This window comes from Artemia franciscana, chromosome 18 (assembly GCF_032884065.1).
Source record: "Artemia franciscana chromosome 18, ASM3288406v1, whole genome shotgun sequence".
NCBI classification, from domain to species: Eukaryota; Metazoa; Arthropoda; class Branchiopoda; order Anostraca; family Artemiidae; genus Artemia; species Artemia franciscana.
This window is the reverse complement of record NC_088880.1, coordinates 3,519,148-3,536,507: the sequence shown is the minus strand read 5'-3', so window position 1 is coordinate 3,536,507 and position 17,360 is coordinate 3,519,148. Positions and strand designations below refer to the sequence as shown.

At 35.0% G+C, this 17,360-nt stretch overlaps 1 protein-coding gene across 1 annotated transcript in view; it reads right to left on the bottom strand.

Annotated features, from left to right (window-relative positions):
• Positions 1-13,015: 13,015 nt before the first annotated feature.
• LOC136038509 (GPI mannosyltransferase 3-like) overlaps positions 13,016-17,360 on the bottom strand; it is a 31,163-nt gene continuing 26,818 nt past the window's right edge. Inside the window, exons 7-8 of the mRNA XM_065721603.1 lie at positions 16,547-16,741; positions 13,016-14,259 (exon numbers count right to left, since the gene is read on the bottom strand). Of these exons, the coding sequence (XP_065577675.1) occupies positions 13,692-14,259; positions 16,547-16,741 (763 nt within the window). The 3' untranslated portion in view covers positions 13,016-13,691. The remainder of the gene's footprint in view (positions 14,260-16,546; positions 16,742-17,360) is intronic.

Genomic DNA, 17,360 nt, shown 5'->3' with positions numbered 1-17,360 from the left:
CGCTCCGATCAGGGTGGCCTCAACCTCATGAGGTGGGTGGAGCCCACCCCAGGATTCTCAGTATCCAGGTAAATCCTGGCTCTAATCAGAATCCAGGCCTAGGGTCGGTTGGGCCTGCAACCCTCCACCTGAAATCGATTGCAATGAATAGCTTAGCAACTGCCTCGGATGACCGATCTTCTTTTATCCCATCACGACCCTTGCTCGCCCCTGGACTGAGAAGTGACCAGAGTTTGAATCTCCTTGACCATGGTGGCCTCCGGATTGCCACCTGGAATGTATTGACATTGAACTTTCCCGGAGCAAAGACGCTTCTGGCGATGGAACTGAAGCGATTCCGCATCTCTATTGCTGGAATAACAGAAACCCACCTAGTCGGGAATGGGACTGATCCCATAGGTGAGGGATACCACCTTCTATGGTCTGGACAGACAACGACAGAAATCTTCAGTCTACGTGGCCTTCGTAGACTTCAAAGCTGCTTTTGACTCCGTCGATCGCAACTCTGTTTGGCTAATACTTAGATCGACGGGTCTACCAGATAAATACTGCAAGCTTTTTGAAAAGCTGTACGAAGAGACCGAGAGTTGCGTCCAAGTCAACGAAAAACGGAGCACGACATTCAATATCAAAACTGGCGTTCGCCAAGGGTGTGCCGCCGCCCCGGAATTGTTCAATTGTGTGATAGACTATGTGATGACAAGAACTACAAATCGCCTGCCCTTTGGTCTGCAGTTTGGAGATCGCATTCTGACGGATGCGGACTTCGCAGACGATCTTGCTCTCGTTGCCGACTCAATCGACCAGCTGACCGACGCTCTGGAAGTCCTGAAGGAAGAGGCAGCAAAAGTGGGGCTGAAAATCAACTGGCTCAAAACTAAGATTATGGCAATTGAACCCCCAGGTCCAGTCTCGCACCCTGATACCATAACTGTCTGCGGAACACTTGTTGAAGTCGTTAAAAACTTCACTTACATCGGCTCTGTGCTGTCCAATGATGGCTCCGTAGACGAAGAGGTATGCAGCCGAATATCGAAAGCCTCTTCCATCGTCGAGAACTCAACAGTCTATGGAGAATGCCGCACATCTCAAGGCGTACGAAAATGCGAATCTATAACGCATCCGTAAGCTCCGTCCTGCTCTACGCGGCGGAAACCTGGCCCCTCAAATCAACCATCCTTAAAATGATAGACGTCTGTCAGACGAAACAGCTTCGCCGGATCGAGGGATTCCGGTGGGATGATTTTGTAAGCAACGCAAGGTTGCTTACTCTCACCTCCCAGGTGCCATTCTCCGTCCAGATAGCGCAGAGGTCTCTCAGATGGTTCGGACACCTCCTACGAATGCCGACATCAACGCCAGCCCGAATAGTGTACGACTTCGACCCAAAAGCCCATGGCTGGTCTCGCCCGAGGGGCAGACCTCGGACAAGGTGGAAAGACAGCCTCGACAACTTCTTGGTGATGGCCAACATTGCTGTCGACGAGGCGCCTCATTTAGCAGCAGACCGGTCCGCCTGGAGAAGTCAAGTTGCGAAGCTCTCTACGCCGCACCCCATGCGGCAGGAGCCTTAAGTCAAGTAAGTCAAATATAACTTAATGCGTGATAACTAATACCTGAACTTATAAATAGTACTAACTTTTAATTGATAAGCTTAGGCTTTGTTTAAACGATAAAAACTAAACCGAACAACAATTTCTCATTCTTTTCTACTACAAAAATAAAACAACTAAAAAAGCGATGCCAGAGAGATTCGAAAGACTATTATCTTGATATACACGCGCTAGCCAAATCCGCCAAACGTACTCGCACGAATGTTTTATCCTTAAAAATTATTTCGTGCAATCAGTTAAGCTGCGGTTTTATTTATTGATATGGTCATCTACACCAGCGGTAAATGTTCACGAGAGTTAGGGAGAGGATGGAGGTGTTTGTTTTGAAACTGGGAATCTAAGATAAATTATATAGGCCTGTAAAACACGACGTAAATATACGATTAAGCACGTGAGTATAAACAATTAATAAAAAGGCAGGGCTACAAAACCCCTTTGTCAAAGTCCTGGAAAAGGAAATGATTAGAAAACTTGATAGAAGCTTATATTACCTATAAGAAAGATAGAAGCCATCCTGTGTATTCGCACAAATACCAGCCTCCGAATTCTTTAATGCTCCAAGGTTGTACCTTCGGCATCTTCAAATAGTAAACATCGTCAGGGCCAAAAGGAAAATTGACAGCAAATTGAAAATCTTCTGGAAAGACAGATACTATTTCTTTTGGCTGAGCAACCCTTCTTTTTCTTTTGAGGGCTGCTAAATTTCGCTGCAGAGCCATAAAAAAACTAAAAAGAATAAATAAATAAAAACTAAATAAAAAGAAAAAACTAAAAAATAATACAAATTAAAAAACAAAGAAGAAACTAAAAAAAAACTAAAATAACAGAAAAACCGAAAAAGACATCAAAAACCTAAGAAAAGAAAAAAAGAAAAATAAAAAATAAAATTAAATTAAAAAGACAAAAATTAAAAAACAAAAAAAAAGAAAGAATAATAAGTATTCAAAAAATTGAGGCTCTTTCGATTTTATTAAATTCTTTAAAATGTAAAAAAGAACAGATACCCAAAATTTTGAGGTTTATTATAAATTGTTGAGCTTTAGCATGCTTGGCACGTTAAGATTTTTCCAAGTGTCAATGTTAGAATGAACATTGACAAATTGAAAAACATTGAAAAAGATAGAACATTACCAAAAAGCAAAACCAGACTAGCGGTTCAAAGAGAAAGGGCCAGATTAGGAATTTGCAAATTACGTCAACGAATGCGTGTAAAGCAACTACCAGAGCAACGCGAAACCAGACTTGCAGTTGACAGAGAAAGTAAAAAAAGAAGGTGTGTCGAGGAATCACCAGAGCATCGCGTAACCAGACTAAGTGTGTTTGTTTGTCATATGACGCATGTGACGTCTACAAAAATAAAGAAGAAAAAGAAAACTAAAAAAAAAATAAAAAAGGTAAAAAAAACTAAAAAAGCTACAAAATTAAAAAATATAAAAAACTAAAAAAGAAAAAAATCAAAGCATGTTTGTTTTTTTGTATGTTTTAGGGTTTGCATTTGACGTCTTAGAAAAAAAACTAAAAAGTAAAAAAAATAAAAAAGGTAAAAAACTAATAAGAAAAAAAGCTAGAAAAAATAAAAAAGCTACAAAACTAAAAAATAGAAAAAACTAAAAAAGAAAAAAATTAAAGCATGTTTGTTTTTTTTGTATGTTTGAGGGTTTGCATATGACACCTGAAAAATAAAGAAGAAAATGAAAACTAAAAAAGAAGAAAAAGTTAAAAACTAAAAAAAGGAAAAAGAAAACAAAAAAGGTAAAAAAACTAAAAAGAAAAAGCTACAAAACTTTAAAAATGAAAAACTAAAAAAGAAAAAAAAATTTAAAGAGAAAAAAATAAAAAACAGAAAAAACTAAAAAAAACAAATCAATAAAAAGAAGAAACTAAAAAAAAAAGAAAAACTAAAAAAGAAAAAACTAAAAAAGAAACTATATCTATATATATATATATATATATATATATATATATATATATATATATATATATATATATCTTATATACATATAAATAAGTTGTTTTGTTTGTGTGTCTGTCTGTCGACTGACGTCATTATAAGGATTGAGCTGTATGTCGTCATGAAGTTATTTGTTGTCATGTTTGTTATGACGATGCTTAGTATATGACGTCATTATAAGTATTTAAGAAAATCGTTCAAAGAGAAATTTTTAATTGTAAAATGACTGAAGAACCTACAATGGCAACACCCGAGGAAGCTGCTCAAATACACTGGGACATAAAATAACAACTGGGACATGTAAATGACGACCGGGAAGCTCAAGGATAAATTAAAGACCGGGACACAAATGACGACCGGGACACAGGGTATATAAATGACGACCGGGACGCTCAAAGAGAAATTACAGACTGGGACACAAATGAAGACCGGGATACTAGGAATATAAATGACGACCGTGACACAGGGACCCAACTACAACGGGGACGCCGGGGGCACAGGGGGATATATAAATGACGACGGGGACACAGGGAATGTTCGATTAGCAATCACCATCAAGAAAGCTAAAGGGCTATCATTAGAATAACGAGGTAGAGATCTGAATACGGATTGTTTTTCCCATGGACAATTTTATGTTGCAATTTCAAGAGTCGATAAACCTGACAATCTATTTATACGCACAGAAAATGGGACATCGAAGAATGTTGTATATTCGCAAGTTTTACGTAGTTAAAAACACCCATATATATATTCATATATATATATATACACCCATATATATATTCATATATATATATACATATATTCACAGGTGGGACACAGGGACACAACTACAATGGCGCGTAACTAATAAGGCTCGTAAAGACTTACGAGCCACCCCAACAGCTAGTATATATATAAAAATAAGTTGTATATATGTATGTTTGTTTGTTTGTGGGTTTGCATATGACGTCATTATAAGTATACAAGGCTTTGTATATGACGTCATTATAAGATGACATTACAGACCAGGATACAAATGACGACCGGGACACAGGGAATATAAATGACGACCGGGACACTCAAAGAGAAATTACAGACCGGGACACAGATGACGACAGGGACACCGGGACAGAGGGAATCTAAATGACGACCGAGACACTCAAAGAGAAATTACAGACTGGGATACCGGGACACAAATGACGACCGGGATACAAATGACGATCGGGACACAGGGAATATAAATGACGACCAGGACACAGGGAAACAACTACAACTGGGACGCCGGGGGGCACAGGGGGATATATAAATGACGAAGGGGAGACATAAAATGCTCGATTAGCAATCATCATCAACAAAGCTCAAGGGCAATCGTTAGAAAAATGCGGTATAGATCTGATTATGGATTGTTTTCCCATTGACAATTATATTTTGCATGTTCAAGAGTCGGTAAACCTGACAATCTGTTTATATGGACAGACAATGGGACAGCGACGAATGTTGTATATTTGCAAGTTCTACGTAGTTAAAAACATATGTATATCTATCTATATTCACAGGTGGGACAGAGGGACACAACTACAATGGCGCGTAACTAATATGGCACGTAACGACTTCGGCGCGTGGGGGACCTGGGAGGCGGGGGGGCGCGAAGCACCCCCACAAACTAGGTGTTGGGGTGGAGCCACCCCAACATCTATATATATATATATATATATATATATATATATATATATATATATATATATATATATATATATATATATATATATATATATATATATATATATATATATATATATATATATATATATATATATATATATATATATATATATATATATATATATATATATATATATATATATATATATATATATATATATATATATATATATATATATATATATATATATATATATATATATATATATATATATATATCACAGGTGGGACCCAGGGACACAACTACAATGGTGCGTAACTAATATGGCATGTAACGACTTAACGCGTGCGGGGGGGGCGCTTCATATATCTATCTATACTCAAGGGTGGGACACAGGGACACAGCTACAATGGTGCGTAACGACTTGCGCGCGGGGGGGCTTGGGGGGTTGGGAAGCGCCCCCGCCAACTAGAAGTTGGGGTGGCGCTTCGCGCTAGTCTATATATAAAAATTAGTTGTATGTATTTTTGTGTTGAGGGTTTGCATATGATGTCTGAAAAATAAAGAAGAAAGAGAAAACTGAAAAAAGAAAAAAAATTGAAAAAGCTCAAAAACTTTAAAAAAAAAGAAATAACTAAAAAACAAAAAAAAACTAAAAAAAGAAAAAACTAAAAAAGGAAAAACTAAAAAAGAGCAAAAAACTAAAAAAAAAACCTAAAAAGAAAAAAACTAAAAAAAGGAAACAAATAAAAAGGCGAAAACCTAAAAAGAAACAAAAGCTAAAAAACTAAAAAAGCTACAAAACTAAAAAAAGAAAAACTAAAAAAGAAAAGACTAAAAAAGAAACTATATATATATATATATATATATATATATATATATATATATATATATATATATATATATATATATATATATATATATATATATATATATAATAAGTTGTATGCATGCATGTTTGTTTGTTTGTGGGTTTGCATATGACGTCATTATAAGTATATATGGCTTTGTATATGACGTCATTATAAGATGACACTACAGACCGGGACACCAGGACACAAATAACGACCGGGACACAGGGAATATAAATGACGACCGGGACGCCGGGGGGCAAAAGGGGGATATATAAATGACGACGGGGACACAGGGAATATTCGATTAGCAATCACCGTCAACAAAGCTCAAGGGCAATCATTAGATTAATGAGGTATAGATCTGAATACGGATTTTTTTCCCATGGACAATTATAGGTTGCATTTTCAAGAGTCAGTAAACCTGACAATCTATTTATATGCACAGACAATGGGACAGGGATGCATGTTGTATATTCGCAAGTTTTAGGTAGTTAAAAACATATGTATATCTATCTATATTCACAGGTGGGACACAGGGACACAACTACAATGGCGCGTAACTAATATGGCGCGTAACGACTTACGCGCGTGGGGGACCTGGGGGGGCACGAAGCACCCCCACCAACTAGGTGTTGGGGAGGAGCCAAAAAAAACTAAAAAGGAGAAAAAAAGAAAAAACATAAAAAAGAAAAAAAACTAAAAAAAGAAAAAACTAAAAAGATAAAAACTAAAAAATAGAGAAAAAGGGAAACTAAAAAAAGAAGAAAAATAAAAAAAAAACTAAACAAAGATAAAAAACTTAAAAAAAGAAAAAACGAAAAACTGAAAAAAATTAATAAAAAACTAAAAAACAAAATAGAAAAAAACTATAAAAGAAAAAAGGGAAAGAAGAAACTAAAAAAAGGAAAAGCTAGAAAAGAAAATGAAAAATAAAAAAAGAAAAAACTAAAAAAGAAAAAAACTAAAAAACCAGAGATAGAAAAACTAAAAAATAACTAAAAAAGAAGAAAGGTAAAAAGAAAAAACTAAAAATGAAAGGAACTAAAAAAAAATGAAAAAACTAAAAAAAAAGAAAAAAGAAAAAACTAAAAAAATAAAAAACTGAAAAAATAAAAGAGGAAAAAAAGAAAAGACACAGCTCAATGGCAATCATTTAAAAAAACAAACTAAAAAAACGCACGAGGTAAAAAAAAGGGTTTCCTCGTCTTTACAGACGAGGAAAAAAAAGGTAAGTCATTCAACGCCATTTACAATATTCACAATCATAAAGTCTGATTTATACTTTATTGCCCCTTTTTACTTTCCTCAGAAAGAAGTGTTAATTTCTATAGAGAAAGCTGAAGTAGGGTTAATTTAAAGCTGAAATTACGGAAGGGTAACTACCCCCGGGAAATTATGATGTTGATAGACTCCAGAATGAGAATTTCAGAGAAATTTTCTAGAAACAGTTGAATACTAAGCTTGAGAGTTTAAACAATGTGGAAGACGGTTGGAATAATGTTAGAAAACAATTTGCGAAGTTGCTGATGGTATCTTAGGGAAGAAAGATAGGACTGCAGCAAGGGATATTAGTGAAAAACCTTTGTGTTTAATAGAGAAAGGAAGGGACTTACTTCTACAAGAACTATTTGAGTGATAGATCATGCGGAAACAATACGAATGATAAGAAAGTGGAGAAAGCATTAAAATATGAACTAAGGAGGTGTTAAGTGAAGGCCTTGGGTAAAATTGCCGAGGATCTGGAAGAAGCAGCTAGACAGCGTACTAGTAAAATATTTTACTGGCGTGTTAATAAATTGAGAATAGAATAGTCAATCTGGACTCCCAGTTAAAGATTACATAAAAAAAAACTAGTTTTTTAACTGAAAGTAAGGAGCGACATTAAAACTTAAAACGAACAGAAATTACTCCGTATATGAAATGGGTTGTCCCCTCCGCAATCCCTTGCTCTTTACGCTAAAGTTTTTAATTGTTTTAAAAAGCAGAATTGTGACAAAGAGTCAAACTTTAGTGTAAAGAGCAAGGGATTGCGGAGGGGACAACCCATTTCATATACGGAGTAATTTCTGTTCGTTTTAAGTTTTAATGTCGCTCCTTACTTTCAGTTAAAAAACTAGTTTTTTATGTAATTTCTGAACGTTTTTGAATTAATGCATGTTTGATTTTGGCTCTCCACATATAAATTATTAAAATGAAATTTGCATATTAATTCCTTTTTTGGCTAAATGGCTTTCTCTAAGTTTTGATCAGACGATTTTGAAAAATAAGAGGTGGGGAAAGCCTAGTTACCCTGCAAATTTTCGGTTACATAAAAAGGCAACTATAAATTTTAATTTTTAACGAATATTTTTATTAGTAAAAAATATACGTAACATAAGAATTAGCTTACCTAACAAACTGTTTATATTCTAAATTTTTTTTTATGTATATGAGGGGGTTTGTACCCTCGTTAATACCTCGTTCTTTGCACTAAATCGTAAGTTTTGTCCCAATTCTTTGAGAATGACCACTGAATCCCAAAGGCCATAGAATAAATAGTTGAAATAACTAAAAATACTATAGCATAAAGAGCGAGGTATTTATCTCCTCCTAAATACCTCGCTCTTTATGCTAAAGTATTTTTAGAACTCCTCATATGCGTAATAATCTCTGTTCGTTTTAAGTTTCAATGCTACTCCTTACTTACAATTGAAAAAACATTTCCATGTTTATTTTTTCATTGTTTTTTTTATAGTAATTTTAGAAAATCCTGCTCCCTTTTCATTGAATTTCTGTTCCCCCCTGAGATATTTCTGCAAGGAAAGATCCTCCCACATAGCTCCCTCCCCTCAACCCCCCCCCCAACCAAAAAAAATCCCCTGAAAACGCTGTACACTTCCCAGTAACCATTATTATATGTAAACACTGGCCGAAGTTTGTAACTTGCAGCCCCTCCCCCAGGGACTGTTAGGGAGTAATTCATTCCCAAAGACATAGTTATTATGGTTTTTGACTATGCGGAACAAAATGGCTATCTCAAAATTTTGATCCGTTGACTTTGGAGAAAAATGAGTGTGGGAGGGGGCCTAGGTGCCCTCCAATTTTTTTGGTCACTTAAAAAGGGCACTAGAACTTTTCATTTCCATTAGAATGAGCCCTCTTGCGACATTGTAGGACCACTTGATCGATACGATGACCCCTGGGAAAAAAAAAACTAACAAATAAACACGCACCCGCGATTTGTCTTCTGGCAAAAAATACGAAATTCCACATTTTTGTAGATAGGAGCTTGAAACTTCTACAGTAGGGTTCTTTGATACGCTGAATCTGATGGTGTGATTTTCGTTAAGATTCTATGACTTTTAGGGGTTGTTTCCCCCTATTTTTTAAAATAAGGCAAATTTTCTCAGGCTCGTAACTTTTGATGGGTAAGACTAAACTTGATTAAACTTAATTATTTAAAATCAGCATTAAAATGCGATTCTTTTGATGCAGCTATTGATGTCAAACCCCATTTTTTAGAGTTTTGGTTGCTATTGAGCCGGGTCGCTCCTTACTACAGTTCGTTACCACGAACTGTTTGATAGGAACGGCGCCACAATTAGTGATAAGAAAAGAGTTAAAGAAGATGGGCAGAACATTTTGAGAACATGCTAAATCGAGATAGAGTTGCTGGAAAAGATATAGAGGAAAATGAAAATTTTTGTGATACCTTGGGTGTGAATGAAGATTTGTCTTGTGAGGAAGAATTAGCGACAGTACTAAAAGGAATAGAAAATAACAAGGGTCCAAGTGCTGATAGTGTGGTAAATGAGTTTTTCAAATACGATGGCTCTGAAGTTAGAAATAATTTACTGAAGATTATGGATATGATTTTTGAAAAAGGGGAAGTAAAAACGGTTTTAGAAATATCTTAATTAAACCACAGTATAAAAAAGGGGATAAGAGTGAGTGTGGTAATTATCGAGGAATTAGTTTGGTCTCTGTAAGTCGCAAATTGCTTAGTATTATGATACTTTTTAGACTGAGAGAAGCTATAGACAAAGTTTTTAGAGAAGAACAGTGTGGTTTTAAAAAAAGGTAGAGGATGAATCGATCAAACTTTCACTCTTAGGTTAATAATTGAGAAGTACCTGAATTGTTAAACACCTTTGGTCCTCAGTTTTAAGCAAGCGTTCGATTCATTCTGTTGATAGAAAAGCTTTAGCAAAGGTCTTATAATTGTCTGGTATAGCAGACAACTTAGGTTAAGGTAGGAAATTAGATTAGCAGCTGGTTTTGTATTAAATCAGGAGCTGAGCAGGATTGTGTTCTATCCCCATTTTTTATGGATCATTTTGATGGACTTTGTCTGAAGGAGTACAGGAAAGGCGATTGGAGACCACGGAATCAAATGGGGAGGAAAAACTCTCTTGGAATTTGATTATGCTGATAACTTAAGCATCCTTGATGAAAGTCTGAGCAAAATGAATGAACTTTTTGAGGTTTTGCGAGTCCAGGGCGCTAGAATAGGTGTGAAAATTAATGTTAAGAAAGCTAAGTCGCTAAGGCTAGGAATAAGTGAAGATGAAAGGGTGACGTTGTGTAACAAAAGATTGATCAGGTAGGCAGCTTCACTTACCTTGGTAGCATTATTAGTAAAGACGTTAGAGCAGTGAAGCTGTTAAAAGTAGATTAGCCAAGACTCTTGGTGTTGTTTTTTTTTGCAAAGTTTAAAAAAAGTTTGGAAGAATAGGAAGATAAGTCAGCAAACCAAGATAAGAATATTAGAAGCTATATAGATGACAGTAGTTAAATATGGCTCTGAAGCATGGGCGCTCCAAAAAAGCGGATGAAAATTTTGCTAGATGTTTTCCAAAGAAATTGCCTACGGGTAGTTCTGGTTACTCGGCTTACTGACAATATTTTATGCTGTTGGCTATACGAAAAATATGGTTCAATACTTCTTTCTAGAGCTATAATGAAAGTAAGGTTGAAATGCCGAGGGCACGTTGTGCGGATGAACGATGACAGATTGCCAAAGATTGTCCTTTTCAGCCAACCGTCTAGGGCTAAACGGTAAGCAGGTCGTCTTCGTCTTGGGTGGGAGGAAGTCATAAAGGAAAAACTAAAGGAAATGGGAACTTCCCGGGAGGGTGTAAATGGGAGGCTTTGAATAGATTAGGATCGAGGAGGAGCGTGCGTAGCTGTGTTTGCCTCAGGCAACTTGGTGCTGCGATGAGTTGTTAGTAGGAGTATCAGTAAGCGCGAGTTACTATGCATGAAGCTTCTTGAAAAAGCCGTCTTATGCCCAATTTTTGTAAATAATAGTGATTTTTTAAACATATAAAGACACGGATCTTTCCCGATTTTTTTAATGATTGGTTTTAATATAGGTCCTTCTCTGGGGTGAAGGGGTATTGTTAGTGGATCAGCGTTAGTTATCAGCGTCCATTGGGTACCAGTGGGAAAAATATTATCAAAGAAGTAACCAGGACAACCATGGAAAGGATGACCTTTAATTTATTTTTATTTCAAATCCCCTTAAGAAATATAAAGGGCTATTTTTACAGAATTTTAATTATTCTCGAAGCACAGTGTAAAAAATTATGAACACATTTACATATTTGTATTTAATAGTAAATTACATATTTGTATTTGATATTAAAAAAATTACCATTAAAAATATTAAACAATTAAATATTTAGAAATAAATAAGTTTTGAATCAAACAGCTCTTAATTAAGAAACTTCAACCAAAGAGTTTCCTTTGTTATTAGAAAACAAAATTCTTAAAAACTGAAGCATTATTTAATTATTACAGCACTGAAGTATTTATTACAGCAGATATAATAAAATCCCTTATTTATTCTCATTCCAAATCCTTATAAAAGAAGCAAGTTTTTTTTTAACTGAAATTATAGAGCAGCATTTAAACGAACAGCATTAGCCTTTAGAGTTGTTGTACGAGACACAATTTTTTTCGAAAATAATAACGAATACAAAAATCTTCTGGCTAATTCATAGTTGGGATAGTAAAAGCCGAACCAAAGAAAACCAGGCAGCAGTCAGTAAAACATGGCAACATACCTCAGAGAAACAACTTTTCAAAAAATACTAGAGGGTTGCATATCATGCATATGATGATTTATTTTAATATTTCAGTTTTTATGGGGTAGATTTTTTTTCTTTACTCTAATGTTATTTGAATGATTATATGCAATAAGTTCCTTTAACTATATGTTGCAATTTCCTTTTTGACTATATGTGGCACTTTCCATTGAAATTAGCCCTTAAACAGTTCTGTATGATGTTCCAGTGCCAAGGTAGCTGGGGAGAAGAAAAAGCGGGGGAAAAATGCTTCTCATGCAGAAAAATGACTTTCTATTTTTCCTTCGAAACCAATGATTGTCCTTTTTGTTCAAGCCAAGGAAACTGTAAGTTTCCGGTATAAGGCTCTCGGCCAAGTAAATTCTAATGGTGTACTTTGTGTTTCGATATGGCAACATTTTTAGGGGTTTCAGGCTATTTTGTTTGGTTACTGTGGGTCGTGTTCGTCTTTCACTGGATTTCAGCTACCGCTGCAACCACAGTTATATTAAATTTGTATTATTCGTTTATTATGCATTAACTTTATAAATACTTGGCTTTAGATACGATAGGTTGCCTTACTGGGACAGCCATGATTGGTCCCCGAACTATTCCAACGTCATTTTTCTTGATACGATTAATATAAATAAAGATTTAAAGGAAATGGGAACTTCCTGGGAGGGTGTAAAGAGGGAGGCTTTAAATAGATTAGGTTGAAGGAGGAGCGTGCGTAGCTGTGTTGGCCTCAGGCGGATTGGTGCTGCAGTGAGTTATTAGTAGTAGTAGTAGTAATAGTAAATATATCTATTATGGTTGCCTCTCCTAGAGGAAATCTAATAAAGAACAAACCCCGGCCAGTAGTAATCAAAAAATTGAAAACCTGTTTGAAAAACAAAGCAGAAATGTCTGGTGAGAACAAATCTTCGTTTAATATCAATTCAGGGAAGGGAATAACAATTTCACTTCATCTTAATTGTATAAGTTAGTACCAGGTTTGGTGGCACTGCCATGTGATATTCTTGTCAAAAATCATGCACAAAAGCAGCTACAGCTTTGGTGGCAGAGGTTTGACCTTAAAGACATTCTTCAAGGACTGAAAGGAGATTAACTTAAGTCTTTTAGAACTGGATGGATTAATTCATATTTCAATAAGAACATAGAACGAAACGAAGACATTGAAAAATTCTTTTTGAGTTTTGAGGCTACAATGGTTCTTGCCAACACAATGAAGCGAGCTCTTCCTCTGCGCATTGCTCAGAGCTTCATTCTTCCATCCCATCAAATTCCTATTTCCTGTAAATCTTTTCATCTCTCCTCATTTTCAAACCATGAAATTTTGTCTTTTCTGTCAAAAAGCACAAAAAAAACACTGACAAAATTGTTTATAAGTGTTCCAGACACAACAGTTTTGTATCTTAAAAATTGAGTGACAAAATTTATGGCACAACTTTACATATAAGCGAATTAATCAAAACCTATATAGTTTAATGAGAAAAGAAGGTTCTTAGAAACCGTAAAACCCCTTCTTATACACATTGCCAACTCATTTAATATCACCATTTGACTTTATAACTTTGGAGTTCACACAGTCTTGGTTTTTTCATCAAGCACTCTGGAAGAAGAATTGCCAACCGTCTGATTTGAACCCTCCAAATTACTTAATAAATCTGGTCTCAACTTCTGGTCTTCCACACTCACTTTTTTGTGACTAGATGTATCATTAAATACTGTTGCATTATGATATTTTAAATCAGTTAAAGTTGCATTATTACTCTTACCCTCTGATAGCCAATCCGGCAACAAGGTCAAATTAAACACCCACTTGGAAGTTGTTGCATTATAATACCACCATTCTTCTTTTTCACTAAAATCCCTTCTTAACAAAATAGCGTCACCTGAGCGTCTATACTTGTAATCTGGTATACTATTGACCTCAACGTTATTATCTCCTATAAATCCAGTTGCATATAACACTCTGTACATATTCCAAATAAATTGGTTTGCTGTGACGACAATATGAGTAATGTGATCAGAATCTGGACCAAGTTGCTTCATGTATCTGTAAAACCAAATTTGAGGACTTTTCATGAAATCAGTTTGGTCTTGGCAGCTTACATATCTTGTCTCGACAAATCGTCGGTGAATTACACTAAAAGAAATAAAACATTAGGCTTTTCATACATTTTTCGAAAACGGACAATGAAACGAATTCAGGAAAATGTAGGGGTTACGAATTTCTTTCGATTTTTTTCAAGGAAACAGTTCATCTTTCAAAGTCTGGAAGAGAAAACCCCACCCTGCTCTCCCAACAAACAAAAAGTTATTTATATGATGAGTCAGGATCGATTCTCCCTGCACTTTTAATTCACAGAGAGACTTTTATTTATACCAGGAGTTCTCAACCTGCGGTATGCGAACCCACATGAGTACGCGGAAGCCTCTGAGGGGGTTCGTGATAAAAATATCAGTAATGGTGGAATGAATATCTTGGCAGAGTTGCCACGGAGATTATTTTGGTAACGTTTTTTTTTTAATTTTAAATTACCGTCCTTAAAACATTTAATTTTTGTTGCGTTTTTGAATAATCAATTGATCCCACTTCTTCTAACAATCTATCTTTACCTGTTAAGAAATTCAACTGTTCCCGGTTCACACTGCAAAATCCCTAAATTCAATTGTTTCATACTGTGATATCATCACACAATCATTCAATTATTAGTTTTTTTTTAATCCGCTTTGCTTACTCACTTAGCAAATAACTATAATATTCTAATTCATTAAATTATCATTTACAATATTGAGAAAGCAAACAGATTTCGAAGTCAGTATCTCAGTGTCTCGTTCATTTTGAATGGGGTAATTTCTCTAATTAAACTGGTGTACAGTGGTCGGTTAAAAAACCTAATAATCATTTTTGTAATTAATTCATATTGATATTTAAATATCTGCCAGTAAAACGGTACCACCACCTCTCAGTTGTTTTATTTTCATGGTTGCAGAGGTAGCCATACTCTAGTAAAGAATGAACCACGACCCAGAGTAACCAAAAAATAAAAAACACGTTTTAATAAAAACTGGCCTGAAAAAAAATCATTTACTGCTTATTGATCCAACTTGTCAATCTCAGATAAAGAGGTAATAATTGAAATATCAGCAGGTTGATATTCAGAACACACTCTATGTTCTGAGTGTAAACCTGCAAATCTTACTGAGTTCTCTAATCTTACTAAAATTACTAGCAACAATCTTACTGGTACGAGCAATAAAAGAATATAAAAGCATCAGTGATAAAGCCCTGGATTGTCTACTGCCTTTCATTGGTTGCTGAAAGGGCATATTCATCCTATACATTAACCAAGAACGAACATAAAAATAAACTTGATGCAGCTCCAGATTTAAGGCTCCACATGTCATCATGTGGTCCTGATTATAAAAATTTCAGCTCGAATATCCAAGCTCAAGGACTTTATTAAAAGTTAATAAGTTTTCTGTTTATAAATGTAAGTTGTTTTCTGTTTATAAGTGTTCATGCTAAACCGTCCAAAAAATAACAATGCAATATATTCTGCTACTGTGAAATTTGGCTAAAAAATAGATAAAAGTCAGGTTTAGTATTGTTTTCTGACTAAGCAATGTTATTTTTCTTATAGTTTTTGTTTAAAAAAGAAATTTAGTTAGATTTAGCCTTGTTTTCTAATATTATGAAAATGCTCAGTTTCCTGAATATTTGTTTTGTGAGAGATTCAATTAACCTATGCCCCTAAAATAGAATAAAAATTTGTCACTATTTTTTATCCTGGCGGCAGCGAAAGCTGCAACCTAGTAAAGAATGAACCACGGCTTACAGTTGACTTACCAAAAATTAATAAAACTGTCAAGTGAGAAAAAAATTGCCTTAAGAAGCAGATTCTGGAACGGTAACTACGATTTCAGTTAGTGTTCATGGTAAAAGTTTGCTGCAAAAAAAATATGAGAACTTTGAATAATAGCCAAAAACACCTCGAAAATGACGGCGAATTGGAATAGAAACTGCACCATTGAGATTGCCGTTGTTGAAAACCCCGCACAAAAAAAGGTACGGCTGAGGTTGGTGAGATCTCGACCTTGAATAACAAGGAAAAATCACTTTTTTAAAAATTTTCTCCAAATAATGTTCTGTGTTTATAATCTAAGAGCAAGGCTAAAAAATATTTACCCCTTCTCAATCAAAGTAAATCTAAGAGTAAAATTATTTGGTAAGCGAAAACAATATCTGTTGAGCAGACTGACAACTTGAGAATGGCTTTTAGGCTATCTTTCCCCATGTTGGAGAAACCACCACCTACCTCCCCACTTATTATTTAGAAAAAATCTGAATGCGGAACTTTAGCAACAATATTTCTAGGTTTCATGATAAACTACATGAAATAAAGTCAATCTTTCATAAGATAATATACCTTGACAAGGGATAGCCCAAGCATTCCCCAAGAAACATGACACTTGGCATCCGATCAATTGGTCTCAAGTCGGGCTCCAAAGTATCACGGAGGACATCTACGATTGCATGGCGTCCATAATCCTCATATAGACACTTCTCATATATATTCCAGCCATTTACCATTAAAGTGAGGGTCAGAAACCAAGCAACTAAACTAAAAAAAAAACAAAATAATAGTTGTCCAAGTTGAAATGATCGACTAACACATGGTGTGCCCTCCCCATTAATGGACACTCATGATACTGACGACACTAAATTAAGTGTCGGTCTTTCTTTATGGCTGTAATCTTACTAAAAAAAAAATGTTCAAGGTCAAATGACAGAACAACTGTAGCTACAAAAAAGAAATTTCTTTTAAAATAGATTTAAAGCCGTTTTTCTAAGCTAGACATACTTAAAAATTACCAAAAATAAAAAAAGAAGGTCTTGCAATGGCCGTAGCTATTACCGCGCCGAAGGAGGGCTCGTAGGCAAGAACCTTCCAAGCTGGGTATTTGGCAAGTATTAACACTATCAAGACGAATTTATAAGAAATACCTATATATAAATATTGTCTTTCAAATGAGCCCTTTTCTAACTATAGGTTGCTCGTTTTCTCATTTTCTCGGTTACTATGGGTTTTCATTTGCTCTTTAGTAGGTTCAGTTATGATAGTTATTCTTTTAGTTTAAAATAAATGCAATAAAATATATTGGGGAGTTATATTACGTACAATTACAGTTTCACTGAAAATAATATAGATTAGTAGTTTTTTCTCTTTAAAATGATTTTTT